The sequence below is a fragment of the Montipora capricornis genome, chromosome 10 (genome assembly GCF_036669925.1).
Source record: "Montipora capricornis isolate CH-2021 chromosome 10, ASM3666992v2, whole genome shotgun sequence".
Classification (NCBI taxonomy): Eukaryota; Metazoa; Cnidaria; class Anthozoa; order Scleractinia; family Acroporidae; genus Montipora; species Montipora capricornis.
This window is the reverse complement of record NC_090892.1, coordinates 22,573,551-22,586,050: the sequence shown is the minus strand read 5'-3', so window position 1 is coordinate 22,586,050 and position 12,500 is coordinate 22,573,551. Positions and strand designations below refer to the sequence as shown.

Here is a 12,500-nt window from a genome sequence, read left to right as displayed (position 1 = left end):
AATTTTATCACCTGCATAATGACCGTCTTTGCTCAGAATCATCTCATTTTATGTTACCAGTAAAGGCATTTCTTATTACCATTTTCGAGTTTTAAACTGAAGATAAACTAATTAAAAGATTCCCCCTAAACACTCTAAAATAATGTGACATAGCCCCTTTAACCTGAAGTGAGTCCCTCAGCACTTTATTTAGTGATGGTTCAACTGCGCAGTTGGCACAATGCACAATATCCCTTCATCTGTTTACTGCCGCAGCGATAAACATTTTATCATCTTTTTTGCCACCAGTGAGAGAATGCTCGATTATAATTTCATTCCCCACAGTAAAGTGCAACAATTTATTGTTGCCTGAACCTGGTTGATGGTTTAGTTTCCCATTGCCCAGTAGTAGAGAATCCAAAATAATTGAAAATCTGAAGATTTTAGGTTTGACCCCCATGAGAAGCATGCAATGATTTTTTAAAAGTATATGTGACACATAAGAAAAAAAATATGTTTCTGTAGTAAAATCTGTCGATGGTTTTTATATCTTTTCAGTATGCACGTTAGGGTAGCATTTAAAAATAAAAAGGCCACCGCGAGTGCATGTATCTCTAATTTAAGGCAAGTCAAAATTTTCAAGCAAAAAAATGTAAAATGAACTGATTTTCTATTATCATTGCTTTAGCCTCTAACTAATGCAAGTGACTATTTTTTGGCCTCTTTGATATGTACCATTCCATCCAAGTGGGGTGGGATATGCCATAACTAACAGGGTCCGTGCTGGATTTTGTACATAAAATTCCAGGAGTATTCAAGGGGTTTTCAAGAACCAGAAACTGAGTTTTCAAGGAGTGTTTGTAAGGAGATTTCTATGCCATACATCGTGTTTCAGTGTTTTCTTTGCTGAAAAAGCCTACATTGGTATTCTTTCCCACATCCTGCAAGTTAAGTGCACCCAAAGGCATTTTCATTTTTGCATTAATCTTTCCCCAATAGTCAGTTTTTGAGATGTCTTGTCTTTAACTTAGTGTGATCTTCATTTTCTCTTGGCATGATGCAATCTCTACAACTTTCACCCGAGCAAAAATTAAAGCAGTTTCCCACAAATCCTTTTTTCAAGGGCTTTTCAAGTGCCCTTGAAGTCCAAAATTACATTCCAGGGCTTTTCAAGCACTTCAAGGAGTAGCACGAACCCTGAACTACACTGTCTTTTTTTCGCTGGATGGTATCTTGTCTTACTCATTGACTTAAAGTGCTGAAGGAACTTCTTACTGAACTACCCTCCCAATTTTAAGTTCTTGAGGTTTGATTATCAGCAAAATATTAGTTATCAAAAGCTGACAAAAATTTTTTTTCGGAAAAGAACAGAGTTTGTTTATACATCCTTGTGAAATTTCAACTGTTTCAAAGGGGACAGTTTTTGAGTGGATTTAGTGGTTGTTAAACCAGAATCAGGCTTTAATTTTCATTGGGTGTGAAAGGAGGCAGTGTGGCCCAGTGGTTAGGGCGCTTGCCTTGAGATCCGGAGATTCCAGGTTCAAGACTGGCTCTGACCACTCGTTGAATTTGTTCCTAGTAGTCCCTGGTTCAACTTCTCAGCTGCACTTGTAAACAGCCAAATGGTTTGCCTCCGGCCAGTTAGGATTCTTCACAGTTGTAGTTGTTGTGATCTGTTGTTTCGTTGATTGTGTTTCATTGGCCCTGAAAAACCCCTATGGGAAGCGGTCAATTAAGTATGTATTGTATTGTATGGTATTGTATATCTCAATGGTATTCTGATTCTCAGACAGTCCAGATTGATTGCACAACCTGGACTACCTGAGAATCAGGCTAATATTTTGGAGGACTGTTTTGAATGTGTTGGGTTTATGCTAATGAGGCAAAATTTGCAATACCAAGATCTGATGCAGGTCTTTTAACGATAAGAATTCAGGAAAGATGAGATGTTAAAATCTTCTTTATTGGCAGCTGTGAAATTACTTTCACAAACTGTTTTTCAGCCAATAATGCTTTACATATTCCAGCAGTTTTTTAATCTGAAATAGTTGACTACCAAATGATGCTATTTACAACTGGTACATTAACCATTATATTATCTGAATTTATATCCACAGTGACTTTGAACTGTTTCATATATTTCATGTACAGCTCTAAAGAACTAAAAGGTTTAAAATAGGTCTTCTACTTCCTCAAATTGTTAAAAATCACAGGAAATGTACGTTACAGGAAACAATATGAATATAAAAAAATTAAATTACTGGTTGTCTGTGGTCTCTATTTACAAATTTTGAATCTAAGGGTGCTTTCCTTTTGTCAGAACTGGCCGGCCAGACCCGTCAGTTTGCAAAGAAAATGCAACAATTTGAAGAACACTTGCATGGAGGAGTATATATCGTCCTCGAAGTGTGTTAATTTGAATATGTTGTAGAGTTACTCCTTCCAAATGACCGGTCTGGCCGGTCAGTTCTGTCAAATGGAAAGCGCTCTAAGAATCTATGTGTGAAGTGTGATGGAGTGAATGGCTATGTTACAAGCGATTAACTGATCTATGGTCTAGCAGGACTGGCTGAAGGAGCTGGACGTAAAGGGAGGCAGTAGAACTCATTGATAAGGGTACCAAGATGCAGCTGTCGTAGACTCCTTGTCTTTTCAAGAAGAACATATAAAGCCCTGCTATTCATTACTCCTTGATTCTAAGTAGCCTGCCAACAAATGCCAATTAATGTTCACCGAGAAACATCATTGTGAAATACTAGACATGTAGTTTACTTTACAACTTAGAACTGACTGAAGAGAGGAAATATTTGGAGACTAATTTTTCCAGACTTTACTACTATACGCTTAATGTATGGTCCCGAGGGAAACAGTTAATCTTGTTTTCCAGAGAGTCCTCATGTTTCCTGAGACAAAGTTGAGGGAAACATCAGGACTCAAGGGAAAACAAAACTAATATTTTCCCGAGTGCTTTGTTATATGTTTAGACTTTTCCTGCAACAATCGCAGCAAAACATCCAGAGCGGGCAACAACTGGGGAATTGTATCCTGGTGGCGTATTTGAATTTGATCAGGGCCATGTGACCAAGAATCAACCAATCACAGTGCTCGTTTTGTTTTTGCAAAAGTCTAGGTATATAACAATGTACCTTCAATGTGGGGCTTGCTCCTTAGATGACAGCGCTAGCCCTGCCACAATATAGTTACATTTTTCGTTTAAAAAAGCTTTGTACAGGCATTATGTTTCCCTGTATGTATACCCAGAGAATAAACTTTCAGGTTATTTCTTGACCTTATGTTTGGATTGCTGAGCAGCATTTACAGTTCCGTAGCAAGTTTGTCATGAAAAAATAAGCGTCAAGTGTAAATGAAGCTCAACCATTATAAGATTAAATAAAGTACAGAACATAAAGATGGACAACAGATACCTTATATATTAAATGTTTATCCCAGCACATAGTTGCATAACTTTTTACAACGGTTGACAATAAGGCTTAATGTTAAAATGATGCAAACTTTGAGTTCACAAAAAATTCGTTATTAAGCCCCCTCAATAATACACCATTCCCTTAAAACTACTACAGCACTTTTCACAGGCTTAAAAGGAAACAATTCACCAATAACCACCACAAGGCCTACAAGTTGCACCAAACATTTGAACCCCAAAGTGTTGCAGTCTTACGCTTGGATTATTTTAAAAGCCACACAATTGCTTTTTGACCATTTGTTTGACTTTGTCATCAACTGCTATCCACAGTGAGGTTTATAAAAATAGCCTAAAAACTAAGGATCATTTTTAAGAGAAATGAAGTATTTAATATTGATATTGTCACCAATAACATGGAAAGGCTCATCTCAAGGATTCAATTGCTGGAGTGTAAAAATTGGAAGGTTCTGCTCTTCACCTGTGAAAATAGTTGCAGTGGAAAAACCATCACATCACAGTGGCTGACAGTACTGTAAGTCAACACTTGTGCTACTGTAACTCCCAAGCCAAATAAATCTTGTACCACTGCTAGTACAATTTGTTAAAAACAACTTGAGCTTAATACAAGGCTCATACCTTGAATTACAATGACAATTTCTTTCTGTACATCAAAGAATTTTTTACTATTTTCTAGCTAAGAATGAATACTCTGTTGATCAAAAGCCTACATTGATGTGTTGTTGTGGTTGCAAGCTATAGTAATGTGAAATGTAAGGAGCAGAGATGTCAAAATCTTGGCCGTCACTATTGACAAAGTAGTGTGTTGAGTTTTCCATTTCCACAGTAGTGGTGATGGGGTCACAACCGTTTATTCCATTTATGTGCTGTGTCGAGATTGGCAAGCTGGTACAAGTACTAAGTGTTGGATCGATTGGTAGATCAGTGCTTTGAGAAATAATGTCATCCCAGTCAAGGACTTCATTGTGTTGAATTTCCTGGATTAGGTCATTGCCAAAAAGTTCCTTGGCAGCATCTGCTGCAGCTCTGTCCTCGCAGTTTTCTGTTTGGGTCATTATTTGCTCTGGAGAATTGTCTAAATCATCGCTTGAAATACTAAGCTCATCTACGATAAAATGACAAGAAAACACTTTATTCAGAATTATTTTTTTGTGATGGGTAGCAATGGGAATTTCTGTACCATAAATGAAATTTGAATCTACTGTTTTTGTAATTAAAACACCTTTTCTAGAGCCTTCCTTCCCTGAATTTGCCTCCATTGATGAGTAAAAATCAACTGGCATTTGACAGAGCAAAATCTTGAAGTGTCACTTTTTGGAAAAAAAGGGTTCATAGTAGCTCCATTTTCAATAATTATGGTTGAAATTCCTGAGTATGGGCATTTTCCTTAAAGTGTATTGAGCTTTAATTTCCCTGAACAAAATTTGAAGATGAAGTTTTATTGGTTATATGCGTGACTTGGGAAACGTACCCTTAATTCTGAGCAGCAACTAGGGGAAATTAATTACTAAACAATGAAACAGTGAAACAAAGCACCAAAACACCATGTATGACCCCACCATACATTGAATACTAACCGACAAAGGTTGGATTTGAGATTAAACATCGTTTTAGGCCTAAGAAGTTATTGCTCCTAATCTCAGTCTTAATCTGAATCCTAATTTTAATTTCAATGAATTAGGAGCAATAGCATTGTAGGCCTAATTAGGCCTACAATGATATTTAATCTCAAATCCAACCTTTGTAGGTTAGTATAATTCAATGTATTGTGGGCTCATACATGGTGTTTTATAGTGTTTCGTTTCGGTGTTTCATGGTTTAGTAATGCCAGCAACTAGAATCGTGAAATCCCTCTGTTGAGTGGTATCTTTATCCTTTTGTTAAATATTGACAAAATTCCCGTGCCTATGTCATCAATTTACCACCAGAACAAGGGTAAGTGGGTGTTAGTGAAAACAAACCAATTGCTTCCTTCGTGATCACCTAACCTTCCATACTGGAAATTATGATTATTTTGTTGTTGACATTTACATACTGTTTCTAAGTTACATGTAAGTGTTTCAATGTTTTCAACACAAAGCAATCAAAAATTGCTTTGTTTATTAATTTTTTCTTGTCATTTTCGATTATGATAATTATGATATTATCTTAATGACAAATTTCACACACACCTGGATTTGCCATACTAGCCCTGATTGCTTCAGCATGTTTCTTTTTCCACTTTCTGATCTCTTTGTCCATTTGTTCACGCCTCTCAGGTTTAAGCGACCATAGACATCCCTTCCTCTGGGATGCACCTTGTGGTCTTTCTAACTTGCAGAATGCCTTGTTCAATGATAAGTTGTGTCTGACTGAGTTCTATGACGTAATAAAAAAGTAACAATAATATTGAACCATTAAAAGCAATATTATTGCAGAATATAATCTGACAAGTAATGGAAAGGAAAGGGTGTGGTTCTATCTAGTATGCCCCTTATGGAGGAATTAAAGGCAGTGGTACAGCAAAACAATGGCTATGTGTCTATTCCTTCTAAAAAAGGAATATTCCACTTTTTCCCTATTTGGTACAAATTAAAACAGTATTTAGTCTGGTTGGTTGGTGAATTTGGTAAATTGCTTACCATTATGCCTTGGTCATCCCAACCTGAATTTTCCAGTAAAATTAATGATAAGCATTCCTGGTTATATTCATCCAGAAAGTGCCTCCTTCAAGGTGTATAATACTTAATCTCATCTCACAATCCTTTCAATCAAAATTGTTTAATCAGAGGCTTTTGATGGGGATGATGAGGGAAGGGCAAGCAGATTTAATAGACCACATTTCAGTAGGATACAGAGCCACACCCCATCGCCCATCGGATGCTTATTGCAAAAACATTGCTTCACAACCTTAAAGGTAAAAAGAGTAAAGTCTGCTTACAAGCCAACTGGCCCATTAGGCCAGAGCTTATCCTGGCTCCTGTAGCATGAAGTGACTAGGAGTATTTCTACCCTCCCCCCCCCCCCCCCCTAGATGGGATGCCAGTCCATCGCAGGGTTACCCCTGGCATTAAATTCGCCAGTACCAAGTTATGTACCTAGCTGGAGAGAGGCACCCTGAGAGTAAAGTGTCTTGCCCAAGAACACAACACAATAGGAGCGGTTACACTAGACCTCTTGCCCATGGGGAATTTTGGGGTTACGGCTTGGGTTGGGTTTACCCTGGGTTATGATCGACTCTCCATTTGCGGTTACACACTTGTAAATTACCCAAGGGGAAGGTAAGCGTTGGCCTGTTTTGGTGGGAAACTTACCTTTAAGATAAGACAAGATGAGATTTATTAGTTTTTCCACTAAATGGTTTTTGAAAAACTAATTACAATACAAAATACATTAAAATTAAGGATCTAAAAAAAAGTAAACATCGAAGATCTACATCTGAATGACAAACTTTTCTTTGGCTTATTTTCGGTAATTGTCATGATCGGTGCTTCTCTTAAACTGTCCACCTCAATTAAGTTCAGCGATTCATCGCTTCATTTTAAGAAGGCAACAAAGACGTCGACTTCAGTTACGCTTTCTCTAGTCCTTGCAACTCTCCAATTTATAATTTAGACGTCGACTTGCTGCTGGCCAGAAAAGGCGTGCTTGGGTATTTCCACGTCCGCAGTTGTTTACGCAGTTCATCACAGCATGTATTTTCCTCACGTTCGGCAATCTTGTGATTGGTTGAGCCGCTTTAGGGTTTTGTTAACCATAAGACTTACATCTGGAACTGTCATGGCAATTCTTTTGTTCTTTTTGACATATCCATGGAAATTTCCCACAGGAAATTTCCCTTAGGGCAGATCGGTCACACATAAAAAATTGCTTCCCCGTGGGAAAAAGCCACTTACCCAAGGGCAAAATGGCTAGTGTAACCGCAGCTAATGTCCCCAGCCAGGACCCGAACCTGGACCACTCAATCTGGAGTAGAGCACACTAACCATGAGGCCACCATGCCTCCCACCGCTTCACAACCTTAGTGGCAGAAAACTACCGTACATACTTAGATGCAAAGTTCACAATCTACAGCTCAATCATTTCCAAAGTCATCAATGGTACAGTAATTTTATGACATGAAATCGGAAAGATTTTGTTTTGTATTTATTACAAAAATTTCCATTGACTGATGGTTTTTTTCTGGTATGATAATATCAATATACATCTTCCTAATACTCACAGTAAATTTAAAAAGAAAATATTATTAACAGAGTAACTCGGTGAGGAAATTATTGTTATTGACACAGAATATTTTCTGTTTTACTATTAGACAATAGGAAAAAAATCAGTTGCAGACCCTGATGAAGAAATTTTGTTTTACTTTACCTCAGGAACTTTTATTTTCATTTACAAATTAACATTCATAATTAGTTGTGCGCAACTTTCGTTTAGGTCCCACAAATCACAGTGATGTATCTGCGAAAGGGTGGTTTAGAAGGCTTTTAAATAATTGATGTCAACTTGAAGGTAGATTAAATTCCTTAGTTGAGAAAAATTGAAGTATTATCAGTATTTCAAGGTTTGCCACTTAAAAGAAAATAAATTGTCATATTACATCTCTATCAATTCAGAGTGGTTAACTCTTTAGTGGGAAAATAGAATGAAAACAGGGACTGCTTTCTGAACTTTGTATTGGAAATAATTATATGACTGATATAGAGAACCTATAAAAAACCCATTCATAGTGTACTGCTACCAGCATAATTTTTTCTCAAAAAGTGTTTGGACAAATTTGGTGAAAGAAAGGGTATTATCAGTATAAACTAGACAAATCAAAAAAGTATTCTTTCCTGTGTTTCTTTTCAAAACAAATTCGACTAAAGTAAATAAATCATTTTGAACAAAAGAAAAGGAGAAATACATTGAAATTAATCATGTCAAAAAATCTACTTTAGAAATGTCACCATCAAATGTACCACAATTCTTTGAGCTTGGAAATTTTAAGTTGACTTTTATGTGTCTTAGAGAAGAACGAAAAATTAGTAAGGTGAAAAGCAGGAAATTATTTCTTTGCATTACCCATAGAAATTTAGATAAATTTGTATAATTCAACCTGAAAAGAACCCAAAAAAATCTGTAACTCGCAACTTAAATTATGCCGTAGCAACACACAAATGAGAAACCAGTTTAGTCATTTAATCACGTCGACAGAACCTTTTTTTTCTCTTGCCTTAAAGATTCAGAAAAAGGAAAAAAATATGCAGCTACTTGTGTGCAATATGGCCCTTAATTAGAATGACATCAATTATTCAAAATATCAACCACCTGTTGTAGGAAGAGAAACCTACAGGAAGAAATAAAACTTTCCCGTAAAAATAACATTATTTCCTTTTTATGTTCATTGTCTGTATTGGTCTCTAACTTGTCGAATCTGTGGAATTATACACATCGGCAAATCGAGGAAAAGTTTGGGAATCTTCTCGTAGCAACTGATATAAAAATTTCAGGTGTAGCTTTGTTGTCGCATTAATCGATATCGTAACTTTGATGTGGCATTGAGACCTACAATTTGTATTTCAAAGCTCAAAGTCAGTTTTTGACAAAAAAAAATATTATGGCAGGCCACTCTCGAACCGAGCGATTTAAAGAATTCATACGGAGTTGTCAAAACGACCTCTGAGAAATTCCGACCCCACCCTAAGTATTTTGCTGTTCGTTTTAAGAAAATCTTTGGAGCCATCTCTATAAGCGTTTATTGATGTTTTTTCGAACTAGAATTTGAAACTCGTATTTAGGTTTTTTATTTATCGTAATTATCCCAGTGCAACGATTCGAAATTAGCGATTACGTTTGACTGCACGTCTTATACGCAAAATCAGTTCGCGATTTATCTCCCAGATGCTACTTCTAAATCTTTGGCTCGATGATTCGTCAAACACCTTACAACGGTACCTTGATTCATTGTATTTTTAAATTAATCAAGGAAACAGAACACATGATCGTTCGAACGAAATATTTGTCCTGTCGTTGCTTTCAGTACCTCTTATTCGGCTAACATCGAAGCCATTGTGTTACATCCGATTACGAATATAGCCAAATGTCATGAAAGGGAATGAAAAGCAATGAAAAAACCTCCGGTCATGATATGTACCTGATTCCCACTTTGCGGCAAGAAACGTTCTCTAAAAAAATTTAATCTCCGAAAAAGTAAGCAAGCTCGTGAAATTCTGCAAGGATTCGAACTGCTCTCAGCTGGCCAGAACCCAGCCATTGTAATGCAGCGAGGAAACCATAGTTCAGGAAACCGTTGATAAGAAAACAAAAAAATTTTTGGAAATGTCTTCAAAGCTTCCGAAGATTTTATCAATCGAACGAAACGTGTCGCAAGAATGGCAAACTTTTCCTTTAAATCTCCAACAACACTGAGACTTCACCAAGAAAAGCCCAAACCGTTAGAAAAGGGGTATATTTAAATTCAAACTTCACCAGTCATGCGAACAACTGATTCGATTACTAAATTTTTTCGCTTACCTTCCAGCCATCCGGAGCAGTCTTAAAATAAGGGAACTTTCCCCTGCAAAACGCAAAGAAAAGCAACATTTTTAACCTCCAGTTACGCTCCAAATGCAACCTGATGGCAAGATTCGATTTCAGCGCCAATTGCAACTTACATCATGAACTTGTAAATTTCACTGACGGGGAGTGTGCCTGAATCGCTGTTCTTCAAGGCCATCGCAATGAGACAGGAGTAAGAAAACAGCGGCTTAGGATAGGCTTTGTCTTGTGATTTTAAGCTGCCTTTGATGCCGTTTTTAGGTCTATGATGCGACGATTTCGGTTTAGTTTCCCCTGCACGTGCCTGCAGAATCTGCGGAGTTGCAACAGACGTTACGTTCACTTGCGTGTGGGACAAGGGAACTTGTTGCTGATTCGGCCACTGGACAGGTAACGCAGTATTTGGATCAACCATGACCTGCTTCTCGCTTGATGCGTTTTTCTCCATCGGTATACTAACGCTTTGTAGCCACTGCAAATTCGTCAAGTCCCCTACAGGCGTACAATCCGACCTCAGCCTTTCTTGTTTCATCGACATCATGAGTTGCTGTGTGTCATGAAATATACTGCTCTCGTGCAATTGAAAAAAGGGATCGTTCAAATTGAAGTCCATTTCATGGCTATCGCACTCCACCATCTCTTGCAGTGATAGCGAATCAGGTGTATCGTAAAAAGTCAGCCCTTGAGGACTGCTGTTCATCATTTTGGAATAACTAGTTGTGATATTTTGCTGAGCAAATGACGAGAACATAGGTTTTATTCGAAGTGAATCAGTTACTGGCTATTTGGATCGAACCTTTCATCGACGCTGATTGGCTAACAAATGGCGGTCTAGCCTTTGATTGGTCGCCACGAATAACAACCCCCAGGGCTTAATCCATATAAGGCCAAGTTACTACTTTCGGGACTTACATCTATCATACAAATTCTTTCTGCATGATCTGTCCAACCACCAGTAATTCTTCCCACTTAAAAGAGTTAACGAACCACCACAACCTCTGTCGATACCTGAACTGCTATCCAGTCAACGCGATTGAAATTTTACGCACGATTCTGCGGTAATTCCATCGATTTTAGAGCACACAATTCACGGAAATCCGTGTTTATTCATGCGAATCGACAATACTTATTCATTGTGGTTGAAGAGCTGACAATGGATGACCCCACCCCACGTTTTCGTTCGCGCCTCTGGTAATTTGCATAAAGACGACAGTTCAAAAAAATATGCAAAGCAAATAAAAATTTTAAAAGAACTCGTCATCCACCTCCGCTTTGGATGAATCATCAGTGAAATCCCAGGTCTTTGTGTTTTTTTTAATTCTTTTTGCAAGTACAAAACAACAAGAAACATTTTTGCGAGGATAATTTCTGTCTGCTCGCTACTCTGCGCGTAAACAACGAGTGTAGGAAAAGAGTGCGGTTTCCTTCGCTAAAAGCGGTATCGTCAGTTTTCGGAATTTACGTCTAAAAAGAAGGCGGTCGGCGGTTTCGAATAAAGTCGCAATATATTTATTTGCGTTTTTATGCGTTTATTTATTTTAAATCTCGAGACCGACGTGAGCGTTTTCTTCCAAAACCCTTTGGGAAAAACGATTTTTTTCTTCGTGACCATGTCTACAAATTAGGGAGCAGGGAATCAATGAAAAGAAGTGTGTTCCTTTCAGATGGCGCTTGTCTTGGAATAAATAAACGCGATCGGGGGCCCCTGGGCCTTTATGTCAATGCCAGGTTTATAATACCTTACTCGTGTGTTCAAAAATAAACCGCAACAAAAGCGAAGACACAATACCTCGAGCCAAAACTGGACAAAAATTCAGACCTCTACGAATCTGAGTGTTCTGTGAAACAGACGCTCAATTTGACAGTAAGCCTTTGATTATGAAAAATTCAATTTAGTTTTCCTTTCAGAGGCTAAAAAGTTGCATACGTTTTTCTCTTTCCCAACGAATTTTCGACTGTGTCGTCTCCAGGCCAAAGTCCACGATCAACAGGTGTTTTTTCAAATCTTCCATATATCTTATTGCGATAACTTTGGACCAATATGCCAGTACACTTTCATTGTCTCAGACAGACTCTTCGACGTTTCGAAGGACTGAATTTATCATCTAATCTCAACCTGCAAGCTAAATGTTATTCATATACAGAATAGCTCGATAAAACTTCTCTTTGCCGGTCGAATAGGTAATAATTATTAAATATCGAAAAAAGGTAATGTGAATATCCGTAGCTTGTTCTGGGGCAGTATTCGTGTCATGGAGTTGCTTTTTCCCTCTCCTAATTCTTATCCATTAATTTATTCTACCAACAAGGTCTCCGTACTGTACTATAGCGATTCAATTTTTTAAAATTATTATTTTAAGCTACACTAGCTGCGGTGGCAAAGAAATAATAAACATAAAAACCGAAAATTGGCAATGTTCCTAATTTTGACTTCGGCCTCCATTATTTTGCTGGTACCTTTCGCCAAGCAATACATTTTCTAAATTTTCAGGTTCTTATGGCACCCTGGCGATTTCCTCTGAAATGTCTTGTTAGAGAGCTGTTTCGAGAAATTAACCGCGAA

General features: G+C 37.6%; 1 protein-coding gene across 1 annotated transcript; it reads right to left on the bottom strand.

Annotated features, from left to right (window-relative positions):
* Positions 1–1,921: 1,921 nt before the first annotated feature.
* On the bottom strand, positions 1,922–10,703 carry LOC138019428 (forkhead box protein N4-like). The gene is made up of 4 exons (XM_068866220.1): positions 10,054–10,703; positions 9,914–9,956; positions 5,593–5,779; positions 1,922–4,526 (listed from the first exon to the last, which is right to left on the bottom strand). The coding sequence occupies exons 1-4, from the start codon at positions 10,686–10,688 to the stop codon at positions 4,120–4,122; spliced, it is 1,272 nt and encodes a 423-aa protein (XP_068722321.1). The 5' UTR covers positions 10,689–10,703; the 3' UTR covers positions 1,922–4,119.
* Between the last annotated feature and the right edge of the window lie 1,797 nt (positions 10,704–12,500).